The sequence below is a fragment of the Pteronotus mesoamericanus genome, unplaced genomic scaffold, assembly GCF_021234165.1.
Source record: "Pteronotus mesoamericanus isolate MK-2021 breed Mesoamerican mustached bat unplaced genomic scaffold, CSHL_Meso_final contig_57, whole genome shotgun sequence".
Lineage (NCBI taxonomy): Eukaryota > Metazoa > Chordata > Mammalia > Chiroptera > Mormoopidae > Pteronotus > Pteronotus mesoamericanus.
The window spans coordinates 290,797-309,348 of NW_026555203.1; the positions used below are offsets into that span (position 1 = coordinate 290,797).

At 46.9% G+C, this 18,552-nt stretch overlaps 1 protein-coding gene across 3 annotated transcripts in view; it reads left to right on the forward strand.

Moving 5' to 3' along the window:
- Nucleotides 1–3,515: 3,515 nt before the first annotated feature.
- The window catches only part of SEPTIN6 (septin 6), a 65,539-nt gene continuing 50,502 nt past the window's right edge, over nt 3,516–18,552 (forward strand). For 2 of the 3 annotated variants that reach the window (XM_054580314.1, XM_054580313.1), the window contains exons 1-2: nt 3,516–3,609; nt 17,470–17,584. In XM_054580314.1, coding sequence (XP_054436289.1) covers nt 3,580–3,609; nt 17,470–17,584 — 145 coding nt within the window. In that variant the 5' untranslated portion in view covers nt 3,516–3,579. Of the gene's footprint in view, nt 3,610–17,469; nt 17,585–18,552 lie in introns of those variants that run through there. The other variant, XM_054580315.1, reaches the window with a different exon arrangement.

The following is an 18,552-nucleotide window of genomic DNA, read 5'->3' on the forward strand; positions in this document are numbered from 1 at the left end:
CTTCCTGATTTTACTTTTCAGATTTGTCTCAGAGTTTCTTCACTTTAGATTAAGTCGACTGTCCTTCTCTTTCTCCTTTCCTAAAGGCACAGTTTCAGGACAAAGCCCTTTCCTGAGCAGTTAGTTCCATTTTACTGTCCTCTTCCCCCTCCCGGCTCCCCCCATCCAGTCTTAGTACCTCATGCCCCAGCAATCAGAATAGCCTTTCTAAAGCTTGGCTCCCATTAGGGCTCACTTCCATCTAGCGGGGGTTGCCATTTCCCTTCCCTGAGGAGTCTGGTTCCACAAACAACATCAGCATGCTAATGACAGTCACTTGCTGGCTCTGGGGAGTCCGCTGCTTACTCCAGCTCCCTTAAGGACAGTGGAAACACTGAAAACACCACATTTCTGTGCTTCCGTTCATTTATTCAGTCAACAAACTTTGATTGAGCACCTACCAGACACTGTGCTGGGCCCAAGGGACCCTGCCAGGACACACAGAACATGAACAAATGTTCATGGCAGTGCCTGAGGATCCACAACGTCTCTAAGAAGGGGATTGTTTTGCCCACTCATCAAAGGGGGGCAGACATTGCAGGACCACCCCTGAGAGCCCTCCTGTCTGTCTGCCCAGCACAGAAAACTGGGAGACACAAACCCAGGGAGTTTCCAAACCTCTTTGTTGAAATAAGCATTATAATTCACATCTCTGTTTTTGGCCTACTGCATTGAGCGAGATAAGGTACGTGAAGGCCAGAACATAGCGAGCTAAAACCTCTCTGCACATACCCCATCCACACTGACATAACACACTGAGACACACACAATAGCACGTATACCAGCCCACACATTGACATGTACATACTGAAGCACATCAACATACAATACTGGGATACACAGCTTTACATAAATACTGACACACACTGAAAATACACACTGATACACACATCAACACAGACACACTGAAACACATACACACTGGCCAACATGCACCAACAAATACAAACATAGGAGTAAATGCATGCTAATACACATACATAGATACATACTGAAACACAGACACACAGCAGACAGGCACACTGACATACAAAGGCACACCTACTCACACATCAACACCAACTCACACTTCACAGAAACTGGGAGGCCCAGTCCCTGGGGACGAGGGAGGGGAGCTTGCAGATGCACGAGGCAGGTCTTGGAAGGATGAAAGGGTTGCAGAAGACGAATTACACATTTTGTTCCAGCCTGAGAGGTCTAGTGTTTTGGAGGAGGAGGAGGACTCCCCCTGGTTCTGAGGGTCCCTAGAGACAGGTGGGCAGAGTGGAGCACACTGGCGGGCCACCAAGGATTCCGCGCTTAGGTGCTGGGCCCAAATGTTCGGAGCTTTGGTCAGAGCGGAGCACTAAGACGGGAGGACAGTACACTCGGAGGCAGGCAGGGTTCCCTGGAGCTTCACCCACCTGCCCAGCTCCAGGTATCAGCTCTCAGCTCTGGCTTTCAAATTTATGCTTCCGATCCCGCCGCCACTCAAGCCCCATATCCAGAACAGAGCTAGTGACCTCGGTCCCTTCCCCATCTACTACGCCCCAGCCTTTTCCAGGGAAGACCTGTCTCCTTCGCAGTCACCCATACTGGAAGCAGCAGGTCCACGCTGACTTCCCTCCCCCATCCCGTCCCGGTCCAGCCTTACGGGGGTTCCTGCTACAGCCTTGTGTTTCTTTCTTCTGTACTACCCGTCGCCCCTCCCCCCCACCCCCCGCCCCCAACACACACATGCAAATCCTCTGCCCTCCTGTTCAGGACACGCTTAATTGGTCGCTTCCTGAATGCCAGTCCCCGAGCTAGGCACTGGGGATGCTTTTGTGCGAGTCCTCGTTTTCCAGGTGCACGTAAGAAACTCCCTGAGACACGGGTGAGAAACACTGCCCCTGCATTAGAATCAAGTGCCAGAAAAGAGCTTCACGTGGCCACCCATTTCTCTGCCTTTCTTCTTTTCCCCCAGGCCCAAGCTACTCAGTCAGGTCCCTTCTTCCTCTGTCTCCCTGGTTCCTGTTTTTCTGCTTTTCTCCCTCCTGCCTCCCTCTCAGCCGCTCCCGCCTTGGGCAGCTGCGGCGCCAACCTCCCGGCGCCCCCATCCCGGACCCCCTGCGGACCCGGTTTTCGCCCATAGGCCTGCCTCTCCGACCCGGTCCCGGGTGCCACTTTAGGGTCTGGGTGCCCCTTTGAGACCAGGGCACTTGTCCTTCTGAGGAGTGGAGTGTCCTGCCCTCTCGGGCCTCGGGCACGACCAATCTGCTGGGGTTCGCCGGTCCCAGGGTACTAGCAAGAGGCAGTCCCGGGGGAGGAGGGAAGGGGTGTCAGGGCTGGAGAGGCGGAGAGCGGCCGAGAGCAACAGAGAGGACCCGAGGCGGCAGTTGGCCGGGAGGAAAAGGAAGTCAGATAGGCATAGTCTCTGCTGTCGGAGGCTCTCTCCTCTGTGCACTGCCCACCGCCTAGTCCGGGGCTCATTCAAGGTTAAGGGGCAATAAGGGCGTGGGGCAGAGGTACTTGCGGCAGCGGCAGCTCTCCCCTCCCTCCTCATTATCCCGCTCAACGGAGCTGAGGGTCTTCACCCCAAGCCCCTCCTCTGAGTCCCCTGCGGTCCAGGCAAGAGAGGGGGTGGGAGGGGGCTGAACCTTGGCTCCCAAGACTGTCTGCGGCGGGGTGGGGAGAGGAGGCATGGGGCCCGTTTGTATTAAATACCCAAACAGTGGTGGCTCAGCTGCGCGAAATTACAGCCCAAGGTACGCGAGGCTTAGAAACCCTAGGGCAGAAGGGGCGCTTCATTTTAAGACTGCTGGCCTCAGACTCCGCATGTCACGGCTCAGCTGCGGGGCCGCAGTGCGGCTACCCTCACCGCCCCCTTTCTCAACTCCGCCATGGAGCGGCAGGTGCCGCAGCTGCCCCCCCTCCCCCCGGCCTTAGCAGCACTCCTGGGCCACGGAAGTGGTGGGGGGGGGCAGGTGTGGCGGAGCAACGAGACTACAGCGGCAGGGACTCGAATCCCAGCACCCTGATATCTCAGTGGAGACGAAGAGGGGGTCCAGGGACCTGAAGAAGGGATACTAGGTCTGCAAAGCTCAGCCGCCTAGCTGTGCGAGGGAGGGGGAGGGGCGGGGGCTCCCCTCTAGCCTGCGGGGTCTGGGGATTCAGGGATGTAAGGAGAGAGCAGGGGGGTGTGACAATTCAGCAGAGGTCGGGCCGTACCACGGAGCCCAGTGGAGGGGGGGGCAGGACGTGGTCACCGAGGGGAGCCCCCGCCCCTCTTCGCAAAGGCCAGACACTGAGGTTGTGGGCAGAACTGGAACCCGGTTGGTAGGGGGAAGCGGCGCGTTAAATCCGTCCCCTTCCTAGACCCCACTTTCGAGGGGCTGGGCGATAGAAGGGAGGTTGGGGTTGGAGCAGCGGCGAGGGGGCTCCTCCCTTGCACCTCCCCCCACCGGACTTGGTCGCGCCCGAAGTGTAACACTTTCTCTTTGTCGGAGGAGCTCCACTGTTTCCTGTGCTGGAGCTCCCGTTGCGGCGGCGCTCGTGGCAGCCCTGGCGGACGCAGGAGCGATGGCAGCAACCGACATAGCTCGCCAGGTGGTGAGTATGGGGCTTGGGTGCCAGCACCCGGGACAGGGCCCTGCGCAGGGTGGAGGAGACCTGGCCGCTGTCACCCCCACCGCAAGGAGGGTGGTGGGCAGCGTCCAGGAGCCAAGGCGCGGCGGGACTTCTGCTCCCGGGATCAGTGGCTCAGTCCCGCAGCCTGTCCCCGAGAGCCACAGCGGAGGTGGGCGGTTGTGGGGCTTGGACAAGGCTGCGGACCGGCGGTTGAACTTGAATTGCCCAAGGTCTGCAGTAAGTGCCGCTGCTTCTCTCCTTGCAGCCGCGTTCCCGCCGCTGGGGCGTTGCCGAATGAATGGCCACACGAGTCGCCAAGCCCTCCGCGTCTCTGGCACCCTGGCCTGGCTTCTTAGACCGCCGGGCCGCCCCCTTGAGCGCAGCTGCCCGTCACAACCCGGTCTCCTTAGGAAGAGGGGCGCGGGGCTAGGGTTAGCCGGGGGCATGAGGCCATGAGTGGTGAGGGGGACGGGGAGGTGACTGGCGGGGGGAGGGGTTCTCCATATGCATTACATATGTGACTGCGTCCGTGAGTGTGTAGCACTGTGTGCGTCTCAGTGCACGCGCGCGCACTCGTGCCTCCTGGGCGGGCGACGGCGCCCGCCTGCTGTCTGACCCTAGATGAGTCTGCCAGTTTCTCTGAATGTGCTCACCTCCAGGATGTGTGCAGACGCCTCTCCGCTTGTGCTGCGTACCTCTGGGTCCCATTTGCGCGTCTGTGTGGGATGCAGTCCGCTGGCTTGTACGTGGTTGGCTGCATATTTTGGCAGGTTTCTGAGCACCTGACCAGGGTTGTGCGGGCCTCTGGGGGTCTGTAATGGTGTGTGTTCAGTGTAACTGGGCTTGTGTGCCAAAACTTGTGAAGCTGGATTCTTTCTGTGGGGACTCAGGAAAATAACTGTGAGGTTTGCAAAAAGCGGTGCCGTCTCTCTTTTTGTTGGCAACAGACTCTGGAAACAAAAAAAAAAAAAAATCATTTAAAGAACTGAAGTTTTCCAGCCTGGGATGAAGAGAGAAATTATGTTGAAGTGACCCGAGGCTCCATGTTTGTTTTTTTAGACCAGAAGTTTGGTTGCAAAGGAAAGGGATGACTCTATTTGGGGGAACAACCTAGCCTTTCTATTTATCTATGGGTTTCTGGAATTTTCAGAAGCCCACAATTACCAGCACCTCGAGGCCAGGAAGGAGAGTGAAGGAGAGGTAGGTCAAATCCCATGACACCATATACTACTTGATGACAATCTCAATACGCACGCGTTTTAAAACCTTGTGGTTTACTTTTTAAGGGAAATAGTCTGTGCAGTGCAATTCCAGTGCAAAAAAAAAAAAAAAAGCTAGTAAGGTATTTGTTGTAATTGATACTGATTTGTTTTCAAAATCTGAATCCAGAATCCAAGCATTTTCTCTACAGGACATGGATGAATTTATTCCACCCTCTTGTCCCTGTTTGGAAGGGCAGATTTTTTTGGAACCTCCCCCAACTCCTGCAGACCCCAGCATAGGGCTCTTTATGTATTCATGATGTGGAAGGACTCAGTAGATAGGATGCACTGGGATAATGGAATTTGAGAGAATTCTCTTCTCCCCAAGATTGGCACTGTAATATTTATTGCTTGAGAGTTTTGAGGGTTCCCAAAGTGCTTTTCTCCTCCTCGTTACCTGCATTTTAGAGATGGTGTGGCTTAAGTAGAAGAATTAGTCTCGTGGATTACATTTCCCCATCCTTAGTGACCAAAGAGGATGCTAATGATTTTCCTTGTCAGCTAATTAATTTGCATTGACCTGTCTATACTCTCTCACCAGTCCCCTTGCCTGGATTAGGATTTCAGGGCGGATGTTGCAGAGAGGAACCTTCTAGAAGGTTGTGTTTCACCTCAGGAACAACTCTGGCAGCCCAGAGATCCCCTTTGTTCTGTAGATTGCTGCGGGGGTGGGGTGGGGATGGGGGTTGGAGACTGGGGTCATTTGATTTGCTTTGCATAGTTCCAGTTTGCTCTGGCCGGTCTTGCCATTCTGTAGGATGAAGAAGATAATTGCAAGCCAGATTCTGAAGCTCAAAGAGCAGCCTGAGCACTTGAGACCTTGTTATCGTGATAAATGGGTTTCTGGGAAAACTGACGTCACTCTCCCTGTCCCCCTCCCCCAGCCAGTGAAGCTCTTGTTTTATGTGTCATTTGTCTCTCTGCCGTCCTTTGTGTCTGCAAGAAGTTGTAATTCACCAGGGGAAGATGGAATTAACTCAGGAGACCTTGGACATCTGGTTGCAGCTTGTTTCTTCTAGGGAACGTGTATCCAGGGGTTGGGAAGAGAAGACAGGAGAATAAACCTAAATGTGCCTCGCTTAGAAGTTCTGTTTTGTGAGCTCTGGGGTATGGTGTCATGCAAGTAGTCCTCTGGGGAGTGTGTGTCCTTTCCAGAGTCAGTTAAGGGTCCCTCTGGCTAGACTAAAACAGGCCCTAGAGTTGTTAGGTAGGGCCCTCACTTGGGCATGCATGCAACTTGCAAGTTCAGTTCTCCTCTACATAATGCAGTCCCGTCCCATTTGAATGAACACTACACAGATTCTGCATGACAACATCGTTTTCTCTATTGTGACCACAAGTGTTTGATTGACTGCTAAATGTCTAGCATGATGGCTAACCCTGCTCCACTATACAAAAAAAAAAAAAAAAAAAAAGTAGACATAGTTCCTGGCTTTTAAGCTTACAGTCTAGTTGGGAAGATGATTGTGGAATCAATAGAGAACTGCAGCAGATTCTTGGGATGGTCGCACCTCCAGCCCATTTGTGAGGTGGCTTGGCTGCTATTAATACATCCATACGCTGAAGGGAGACATGACCTGATCAAGGTAACCTGGCCAGGCGCAGGGCAGGCCCCGGGCAGGCCCCAGAGGCTGCACTCCTGGCTCTTGCATTGAACTGTTTCTTTCAGCGTTTTAGTTACAGATTTAAGTGCTGGCTCACAGAAAGAACCTTGATTTTGGCTTGAAACAATCCCACAATGTGGGTGGGCAATGATGCTTTCCTCCAGCAGCAGCCAGGTAATGGTCTTTCTCCCTAATGAAAGAGCTTGCACGCGCACGGCCTGACTTTGCCCTAGCTACGGTCGGCCTGGGGGTGACTGCCTTAGGGCAGCTGCCTACAGATGGCTGCATTCTGGGCTTGCTGTCAAATGGCACTCCTCCTTGATTTGCCTTGAAGCTCCCTGCCTCAGCCATCTCCACCATTTCACACTGAAAGTAATATTATACCTTAAACAGGGAGAACAAACCCCAATATTCACCCATGCCTATACTGGGGATATAGCACTGAAGAAAAATTTACGTGTCCCCAAATATTCAAACCTCTTGAATCTAAGTCAAGGGTATATGGATGATCATTGTACTATTTCCCAACTCTTCTGTGTGTTTGAGTCATCAAAATAAAAAGTTGAGGGGAAAATTACAATGCACACCCTCCCAAATGCACATGGCCCCTTCCCTCGGGGAGTTTACATTCTGGTAGCAGAGGCAGACACCAATAACTATGTAATTACCATGTGGTAAGTGCTGCACAGGAGAGCTACTGCCTGCTGTGAGAATTCATTATAAGGGAACCTAATCCAGCAGTGGATGGAAGTGGTGTGTGATGAGACAGGCTTCCTGAGGGCTTCAGCTAGGAAAAGGGTAGGTGTGAAGATGGGTGAGATCTCACTTCTCCTACTGGGCTAGGGATATTTCCTTTGTTAATCCACACAGTTCTATTTTCATTCATTTCTTCAATATGTACTTATTGGGCAGCGACTCTGCCAGGCCATATGTCAGGTGCTGGGGATCTAGTGTGGTCAAGGCAAATAGGATGCTGCCCTCTCAGAGCTTCCAGATGAGAGGCAGGAATAAGCCCCGTTTCCTTTCCCTATCCTAAATCCCAGAAATATGTTAGCGGTGTTCTTATTCCAAAACTGTATTATAGCTGAGTGATTTGTCTGTATAGTATAATGAGATTTTGATCTTCAGTCATGTGCATAGCATTAACTTTGTGAAGTCTCTGCTGTAAATTTTCTATTAATTGCTGGCTTTGTTACTCAGAGTGGCCCCTCCCTTTGTGTGCTGAAGGGCGTGCACCTGGTGTATTAGCGGGACAAAACTAATTAGACGGCTAAGTCCCCTGGAAAAAGGCATCCCAGAATGAAACAGGACTGATTTCTGCACTTGCCTGGGCTCCCGGATTATCAGAGTTGGGGTTTCATGTCAACGTGACCAATTGAGAAGGCTTCTATTGCATGAACATTAAAACCACATTCAAGAAGGAAAAGGAAAAAAGAAAACGAATACCATGAATAAGTGTAACATGTTTCTTTCAATGATCTCAAAATGCTTCCATCTGTATGATTTCATTTTCCCCAACAGCTTCCTGGACAAGTATTATTGTCCTCTTTAAAGTGAACTGGTCCAAAGTGTTATTGCTGGTCAGGAGATGAAACAATGAAACACCTACCAGATGACACAGATTCATTAAAAAAGAACCCCAAAACCCAAACACTGCTGGTCTTTTCATGATGTTTCCAAGAAATAAAACTCCTACCATGTCCTCTCTTCTCCCTTTTTCACTGCAACCCCCATAGCACACTCATGGGGGTCAGAGGAGAGTATGCTTGGGTGCTATGAAGATTCTTGATGTTAAAAAGATTCTCAGCTTAAATCCAGATAGCACAGTCATGAGTTTTTCTTTCTTTTTTTCTCCATATTGCTTTAAATAAAAATCTTGGAGCCACCAGCCATGTAATGATGGATTATTTTAAGTAACAACTGGAATGGGGCAGAATAAATTAGAAACACAGACCCTTCCTCCTCGGTTTGGCAGGAGGAGGTTTCTGGTGCCGCGATTTGGGATTTGAAACCGTGCGTTTCTCTGTTGCTTGCACAGAGGAAGGAGGCCACATGTTCAGGAGGGTTAGACATAATTTTATCCTCTCCTTCAGTGTCTTCTTATTAGAAGCAGCCATCTGCTGAATTATGTAGTGTGTTCTTAGCTGGCCCTGAGTTGGGTCATCCATTCCACTCAAAGGTGACTGGGGAAAAGATTGGCAGGTCTTCTCACGGACAGAACTCAGGGCTCCAACTCAGGGCTCCGGTTTCTGCTGCCACGGCCCTCTCTGACCCCTAATGAAGGCCCTGGGGTACCAGGAGTAGAACTCTGCTTTTGGCCTTTGATGAAGTGTGAGGTAGCCTTGGGTTTCCTTTCACAGCAGAGGCCCCTAGCCCTGAGCACTGGCGAAGAGGCAGGAACTAGGTTTTTTCAGATCCCCTTTAAATGAGACCAGATGGAGGCAGAGGCAAATTCAGGCTCCCCAGAGGACAGTTGGGCATTCATCCAGAGGCCTGTGAGTAAACCTTTTTTTTTTTTTTAACAGATTGGAGATAACAATGTCCAGAACACCTAGAAAACTCTGTTTAAATAGCCTAGCTTGAAGGGAATCTGTCTGGCTTTTGTGGGAATGCTGACCCACTCTGAGCAGGGGGTTGCCCCTGGACTGAGTTGGAGATAATTTTGTTTAAGAAGTTCGCTTGTTGGGTTAGGTAGCTCTAGGGTTCTTGAGCAGAGCTAGGCCATTGGCCAGGCCCAGGCTTAGGCCGAGTCAGAAGAGAGGGAAATGGCAGAGAGAATGCAGAAGAGAGGCAGAAGCCCCTCCATGATAATCCCCTGCAACATCCGTGGGCCATAGCCACCTTGGTGAGCCCATAGGCTTCCAGGTCATGTTCCATGACCCTTTCCCCTCCAACTAAGCATCAAGCTGCAAACCCAATGTCCTGGAATTTTAGCAGCATAAAAATCTGTATCTGCCACTTGAGGCAGCTTTTCCATTTCATAGTGGCAGTCTTCTTGACAGGACCCTGGATCCGAGCACCACTCTCTGCCACTAAATCACTCTGACTCTGGACAAGTCATTTCCTGTCTCTGAGTCTCTGTTTCCCCTTTTGTAAAATGAGTGGGTTGGACTAGGTGATCTTTAAGGGCGTTACCAGCTCAAATATTGTGTGGTTCTTACGTTTCCTTGTTTTCCAGCCTAATTTTGTTTAGTTCTTTGCCTGCTTCTGCTTCTGAATGAGGTGGCAAAATGTTACTCCACCCCTTCCTTGCTTAGACTCCTTGAGTTGGGTGGGGAGAGAGTTGGAGTGAAGGCAAGTCTGAACTTTTAGCTCAGCAGGGTCCCTGTAAGTGGACTGGAAACAACCCTTCAGACATTGTCTGTTCGGGTAGGTGTATAAAGCCTTTGTCTTCCAATAAAGGTACAAGACAGCTGAATTTTTGTCTGCTGAGTCCCATTTTAAATGCACAAGGAGAGCCGGCTATTTAATGGAATCCTGCTGTGAATCCTTTTATACAATGAAAAGCCACTCTGGAATTGATTTGGTGAGTTAATATCCAGAGTTTCATCTACTGGATTTGCCAAAAATGGGCCTTCTCCCTGTATGGTGAGGATGGTCTTCGTGCATCTTCAGGCTCCCCTAAACCGCTGCCCCACTGAAGGGCATTTCTGGGGCCCCTAAAGGATTGCTGCCAGCTTTTGCAGGCTTTATTTCTCCTTGGCAAAGCCCCCAAATTGCTCTCTTCCAGTTCAGGGCATTGCTCCTACTGTCAGTTTCCTCTTAGCCTGGCTTAATCAGCACAAGGGAAATCCTGACATTTGATGTGTGAGGCACATTGGAGTTTTTTGTTTTTTTTTTTAACCTCTGGGAACTTATCAGTGTTTTCATGGTTCTTATGGCTGATTATAATGGTGGCATCCTCGGCCTTGACAACAGTGGGGGCAGCAGATGGGGCTGTCACCCACCTGGTTGTTTCAAGACTTTTTGGTACATGTTTCAGGATATGTGATTTTACTAATTATAAACATTCACATGAAGACTATACTTTGAGGAATCATTTTGACAGTTCATTATGCATATTTATAATAATAAGTTATACTGTGCAATAATGTTACATATAATAATGTTATGATAAGGGTAATAATTGGGTTTTATTATATTATTAGTAAAATAAGTATTTTATATTACAGTAAAACTGCCTGAAAGCTGAATACTCACCTGAATTTTCTGATTATCTGTATTTAAAGCACCTTTCTTGTTCTAGTTGAAGATTTTGCTACGATATCTGAGGCCACTTTCCTGCCTAGAAAAGAATCATCATAGAACTTTTTTAAAAACTGGCATTTGTATTTGAATTATAAAAGTAAAATATGCCTATTGTAAGAAATTTGGAAAACACAGAAAAGCAACAACTTACAGCCTCTCCACCCAAAATAGCCACTGTCACCATCTTGTGGTCTTCGAAGCTTTTAAAAATGCATATATACTTTCCCTCATGATTGGAATGATCCTATCTATACAGGTTCTCCCCCTCCCCCAACAATATTTGGTAATTATTTTCCTAAGCCGTTAAATGTTTTTAGAAAATATTTTTATCAGTTGCTTAATATTCCATTGTGCATCATGTGATTATTCATTGATTTTGATCATTCTGAAGATTTTCAGGGTCTATTAGAGATTGATCTTCAGTGCTGAGAACGGAGATGGAGAAAGAGAAGGTGTGAGAGGTCAGGCCTACCAGTAAGTGGCACCTGGACAGAACCTTCACTGTTTCTGTCCTTTCCTAACATCTACATTCAAGAACTAGAGGAGAAAGTTTAGGGAGAGCCCAGTCATCAGCAATCAGCTCCAAACATTTTGCTTTGGTCTCATCCTTCAGAATGACAGCTACTAACTTAGCCACCTCAGTTTTAAATGGAGGCAGGAAATTCTCCGTTGACACAGATGCATGCTCAGTTCCCACAGACCTCAAATACTGCTTGCTTACTAGACCACAAAGGTCAGAAGAGGAGCAGGAGGTTGAGGGTCACAGAGCTTGCCCACTTGGGTGCTTAAGGGACTCTATTTTCAGAATAATAGTAATAAAAGAAAGATGCACAGTTGGAACTACCATAACTCATTCTTCATAACATGAGCCTTAGACTATTCAATTAAAAAAATGAAATTGGTGTGTCCTCAGGAGAGGAGGCAGAAGAAAAAGAGAGTGGTGTTTCTGCCTATGATATGAAATGTGGTATAACGGATTTCAAAACCGCAAGTGACTGCAGATGAGGAGAAAACAGGAAATGTAATCGGGGAGGGGAGTGCAGCGCTCCCAGTTCTCAGGAGCGCTCTTTCATTTTGCCTTCCTTTGAGCTGCTCTCAGACTGTGCCTCTTAATTGCCCCTGCTGCAAAGCTGAGGGAGACCTCTCTTTCTGCGTATTAAAAATGTTTTTAAATTATATAGGTAATGTGTGAATACATTCATGCTGTAAAAGAATCAAACAATACGAAAGCCAACTGGCTACCCCCTGAGGAAGCTCCTGTTTCCATTCCCCTCCCCTAAGGTAGCCACAGCTCTTTGTTTGGAGGTGTCTTTTCAGTCTTCTTTTTAGGCACTTGCATACATTTATGTGCAAATGCATATATGTAGGGCTTTTTTGAATATATGGGCTCATACTGTGCTTAATGTTCTAGAAATTCTTTTATCTACATTATAATATAGCCTGAAGGTATTCATCTCAGTACCTATAAACCTACTGCATTCTTCCTAATGGCTACAGAATATTCCAGAATAGGCATGCACCATAATTTAGTTAAATATTTTCCTATTGTTGGACATTTTTTCCTAGTTTTTGAGTATTATAGACAATGTCATAATCAATTTCCTTGTAGTACAGGGGTTTTTGTACAGACATATGAGTTTCTGCAGAATAGGTTCTGAGGGGAAGTTTCAGGGCTCCTGGAGATGGGCCATTTAATATACTGGTTACCGCGGCCTTTCTAGCATCTCAGTTCAAACCTTGAATATGGTACTGCCTGCTACTCAAAATGATAACTTGAGGCTCTAGTGTCAGGTGTGCTGGGCCAAGTTGCTAGTTCCATCTCCTCTTGTGAACACGGTAATCCAGGGAACGTTCAATTAATTGCAGTCAAAGTAATCAGGACCTCAATTAATCAGGCCACCTTATGGAGAAAGAGGAAAGAGATATCAGAGGTTTAGTGAGGGAGATGGGAAGAAACTTCCAGGGACTGTTCTGGGATTGGTGTGCATTCAGTTCAGTGTCCTGTCCTTTTTACTTCTACATATTTAGCTCTGAACAATGAGGACTGATACTCATACTGATTACCTTTATGTTTTATAAGATTCATCAAAGCAAGAGTGAATGGTATTTGCTAGACAGGATTTCCTAAAGCAGGAACTATATACACAAATACTACATTTTTGAAGCCTTCTTAGCTGTAAGCATTGAGACAAAAAGTTTGCTGGGCGCGCGAGCACACGCACGCGCGCGCACGCACACACACGATTCCTGTTCCCTAGTCCCTAAACTTTCCAGTAAACTTAGGTATATCGGACACTGGATAAAAAATACAGAAGAAATAAGGATTCTAGGCATCACCAGTGACCTTAACCAAATCCAGATCAGTGGTTATTTCTCTTTAATTCTTCCTGACTTTAACTTTGGCCTCCAGTGAGAGAAAACTGTTGGGTCATCTCTTACTTGCCTCATCATTTCCTCCTCGGAAAAATCCTCTTCACCTTCCCATTCCTTACTTATGGGCATTTCCTATATTCATTCTTTAGCTCTTTTCTCCCTGTATTGTCTCTTGGAGAACACATCCAGTTTCATACCTCTCACTCCTAAATTTATATCCCAGTCCTGAGTCCTTCTGGAGCCCACAATCCCATGTTACTAAGTACTTATTGAACTTCTGGATATCTCACATAAAATCAAAATGATCTTATTTTCCTGAATATATAAAAATGCTTTTACAAATTCAGAAGAGAAAGACAAATACCTATTTAAAAAATGGGCAAAGACATGTACAGGCAACTCACATAAAGGTATACATATACACAATATACATATATAGTTGAACAATAAAAAATAATAAAATGCAAAGTAAATGACATGATGCCATTTTTCAGTGAGTCAATTCACAATAGGCTAAAAAGCCTCAGAAACTCAGTGTCAGTCTGTGTATGAGTAAACAGACACCCTTGTATATTGATGGTGGGAGTAGACGTTTGTATTATTCTTTGTTGACTGAATCTCAGTGTGTACCAAAGTCTTTCAAATGTGTTTGCCTTTGGGTCCAGTGGCCTTCAGTTCTAGGAATTTAATTTAAGGAAATAATCAGAGATATGCTAATCTGTAAGAACAAGAATTATCGTTTATGTTGTTGTAAACAGGGAAGCATGCTAAATGTCTAGCAGTTGAAGACTGGCTAAGAAAATTTAGTAAATTCCTACAATGGAACGCTGGGTGCCCAATAAAAGCAATGTTTTAGGAGTGTACTTAGTGTTTTGTATTAATATTATGTATTGATATTAAATGTACTTAATATGAATAATACTATGCTGTACATCTGAAACTAATATAAAATAATGTTGAATGTCAACTGTAATTGAAAAATAAAATTAAAAAGAAGCATACTTAATTATTCAAGAAAGCATGTACACTTTTTGAAAAGGAATGTACAGAATGATCCTTTCTTTGTCAGAGAAAAAGATATATAGACTGGAGGGAAATATATGTAAATATTAACAATGTTTATTTCTGGAGAGTGATATTATGGGTGATTGTGATTTTCTCCTTTATAATTTTCCATGTTCTAAAACATCTACAGTGAACACTGATTACCTTTGTAAAATTAAAAAAAAAAAAACTAGGAAGTGTAGTTTCTTTTAGTAGTAGCTTATTTAAAGCCAGACTCCTAGACATCCCCACTGAATGAGCCCCCTTTCCTGGCTTCCCTCTTCCTGGCTATGGTGCCAGCAATCCAAGCTCCCAGGCTTAGAGCACTGCAGCCTTAGAGATTTGGTTTTTCCCTCACTCCCTCTGCCCAGTCGCTTATTGAGTTTCTTCCCTTAAGTAGGACGTCTTTCAAACTTGTCTCTCCCTGTTGAGTCTCAAGTCAAATCAGTTCATTTCACAGCATATATTATCATAGTGCCCAGATGCCACTCTGCCACTTCAGTGTTATTGGAGTCATCTGCTAATATGTCTTCCTGGCCTTCTTTTCTCTCCTGCAATCACTTAAGCATGCTGCCTCTGGAATGATCTTTATAAAACACTACTTGTATGGCCCTCCCTGCTCAAAGCACTCAGAATGCCCCCATACATTTTTCTTTTTGCCAGTTAGAGCTCTTTTCAGCACTGTGCTAGGTGGGAGGTAAGAGGTGGGCACATGGGAGGTGCTTGGTAAGTCTTTGACAATGAAGTCAATCTTTAAGGATAAGGTGTGGTGTACTTCCCATTGCCTTCCGCTGTTTTCAGTTTGAAAATTTCCTTTTGGCACTTGGACCAGAGACCTTGGAGCACTTGAAGTTTCACGGTGCTGCATTTGGAGACAGGAAGAGGCATCCAGGGGCGAAAAAATATGGTTCAGGAAACCTCAGCTCTGAGTCTCTCCCAATTTCTGATGCCTGCTACGTAGGAGGCTCCATTGAGAAAGGAGATTGGCTCATAAGTCTCATCTCCCTGCAGTGTTGAGGATCAAGAATGAACAGTGGGAAACTTCCATATTTTTATTTGCTTTAATAAAATGAATAAGGAGAAAGGGGTGAGGGCATGTGAAAAGGGGTGAATGTAGAACAAACCCTGCGTGATGTGGGCCACTCATGAAACCCAGCTGTCTTTAGGTGCCCCACTGGGACCCAGAAAACTCCAACGCGGACTGAAGGATGGCAGATGGTTGTGTTTTAAGAATACTCTGCTGGGCGGGTGTGTGGGGTGAGATGTGTGAGGGTAATAAACTTGCCAGGTGGCAGTCACTGGCACCTAGCCCTGTCTCTCATTCTTGGAGTAGCTGATGAAACCAATGGGAGTGGGATCCCAAGCTGGGTGACGTGGCTATCTGGGAAGCCAGTTCTGACAATGTCAGCTGCTGGGGGGTTCCCCTCAGGGTAGCCCATCCCTCTCAGTGTGAAAGTGTGCCTTTATGGACCTAGTCTAAAAGCAGGCTAACAGCCCGGGATGTTGGCACACGCCTCTTGGCACTAACCATGTCCTTCTTGGATTGCTGTTGGCACCTTTCTGGTTGTGGAAATCTTGGCATAGCCCCATCCAAGAGAAACTGACTGTTTACCTAGCCCACCGCTCTTGTCTAGCTTGGCTGTCTCCAGCTCTCCTTCTCCTCCCTTTTCCTTTCTCTCTCTCTCTCTCTCTCTCTCTCTCTCTCTCTCTCTCTCTGCTGCTGGCAGTTAACACATTTTTTGAGTACATGCAGGCCCCTTTTGTCCTTCCCCCTTTCTCCTTGGAAGCCTGCCCCAGTTTGAGGTTCCCCCTGTTTTGTAAAACCATTAACAGGAAGAAGCTTTGGGGCTTGCAGGAGACGCAAAGGCCCCTTGCGTTCCAGGGCTGCAAATGGCTTGACTGACCCCCATGGAGACAAGGGGACCAGAGGAAGCAAGGAGGCAGCTCTCTCCTACTGGAGTCAGCTGCAAGTACGCCATGGCATCGCGTGTTATTGGGGGAGTCTGAGTGGAAGGATAACCTCCCAGTGTACTAAGAACAGCAGCCACTGTTGATGGAATGCTCACCACATGCTCAGTGCTTGAGGAGTTATTATCCTATCTAACCCTCACACCAGTCCTATTAGGTGTAGTAACTATTAGTTCCTCATTTTACCTGGATGGGGGGACACTTTGAGAAGTTTAGTATCTTGTCCAAGGTCAGAAGGTAGAGGAGGTGGCACTCTGATTCAGATCTGCTTGATTTCCAAGCCTAGTCTCTTTTTTGTTCACGTAAAACTTTTTAAAATTACAGTTTACACTCAGCATTATTCTGTATTAGTTTCAGATGTACAGCAAAGTGGTTGGAAAATCATATACTTTATAGAGTGGCCCCCCCACTGTTTTAAGTGCCCCCCTGGCCCGACACATAGTTACCATGATGTTATTGACTCTATGCCCTGTGCTGTGACCTACATCTCTGTGACTGTTCTGTAGCTACCGACCTGTATCATTTAATCCCTTCATATTTTTGACCCCGCCACAACACCCCTCTTCTCTGACAACTGTCAGTCTGTTCTCTGTATCTATGAGTTTGTTTATATTTTGTTTGTCTGTGTATTTTGTTCATTAGATTTCACATATAAGTGAAATCATACGGTGTTTGTCTTTCTCTGACTGGCTTATTTCTCTTAGCACAATACCCTCTAGGTCCATCCATGCTGTCTCAAAAGGTATGATTTCCTTCTTTTGTTATGGCTGAATAGGGTGCCATTGTGTAAATGCACCACAGCTTTTTTATCCACGTATGTACTGATGGGCACTTGGGCTGCTTCCATGTCTTGTCAAAGATTAACATCTACACGATGCCACTTTTGTAGAGCCCCAAAATGCCCCAGATAGAAGCGTAATTGAAATCCCTTTGTAATATTTACTGAACACTTATGCATGTACCAGGCATTATTTTAAGTGTGTTATTTATATGAGCACATTTAAGTCTCCCAATTATGAGTAAGATAAGTAATATTATCTCATATTGATAGATGGAGAAAGAAACGGAGTTTCTGAGAGGTTACCCAGCTTGTAAGTGATTTGAGTTGAGAGTTAACCCAAGTCTGTGAACCTCCAGCACCAGCAGTCTCACCCCCTGACCCTTCCCTTCCGCCCCTTACAAGCCCCTCTGTAGTTTGCTTTGTCTGGAAGTAGGGTGACATTCATTATGCAGCCTGGGCGGGCGTTACTTCCTAGCAGGGAGATTATTTGGATGGAGAAGTGAGGTCCAGATTGCTTGTAAGCACATTTTCATTTTCTCTCCCCCTCCTTCTTCCAAATTAGGGTGAAGGTTGCCGAACTGTCCCCCTGGCTGGACATGTGGGGTTTGACAGCTTGCCTGACCAGCTGGTGAATAAGTCAGTCAGCCAGGGCTTCTGCTTTAACATCCTGTGTGTGGGTGAGTATTTCCATAGCAGAAAATCCTATTACAGGATATGGATCCTTTAATGGCTGGATGTGGCTTTGCAGGTAATTAGGTTAAACAGTACGTCATTCTGATCTACTTGCAAGAGTGTCTCTCCCCCTTTTCTTCTTTTATCCCTCTGCTTGTGTTTTAAACAGCTGGCTGTAATGATATTTTCCCTGCTCAGACAAGAATATGGGGTCATTCCTTGGGGGAAAGTGAGCTGTGTGATACCCAGTGGAAATTTTGCAAGGGAGCTGGCTGGCACAGCTATTGCTGTCAGGTTCGTTTTGACTGCAGAAAACAGGAGCCAAGGCAGAACTGGGAGGAAGGTAATGGCTGCAGGAAGATGCGTGCCGACCAGCTGTGGGCAGTGGATTGGGTCAGTCCGTTTCCTCTGCAGCCCTGCTATGCTTAGTGTATGTTGGAGCTCAAGTGCAGGGACCACACAGCTGTATGCAAAGTTCTCTTATTCCCTTTATGTATATCTCTGCCTGGACGTTTAGTCTCAAATGTGGGAACCACATCTTAGTCACCTCTGATATGCTAGTGATAGCACAAAGAAAGGTCAATAATGTTTGTGAAAGGAATGAATGAGTTACTATATTTTGCTGTGTATACTACGCACCCACGTTTTTGTTTGCCTTATACACAGAATTATTATACCTACAGTGTGTAATCAATATACCCATGTATGATGCACATCCTTATTTTACCCTCAAAAAACCTGGGCAATAAGTGCGCATTGTACATGGCAAAATATGGTAACCACACGGGAACGACTTACGCTTCTCAAACACTTCCACATTAGCAATTTGGGTCCTTACTAGGGCTTTATGAAGTGAGCAGAGTGAATAGCATTCGTATCCTCATTGAGCAGATGGAGATCCAGAAACTTGGGGAGGATAGGGACTTAACTGAGGCAACAACACAGAATAAGTGGCAGAGCCATGAGAAGGACC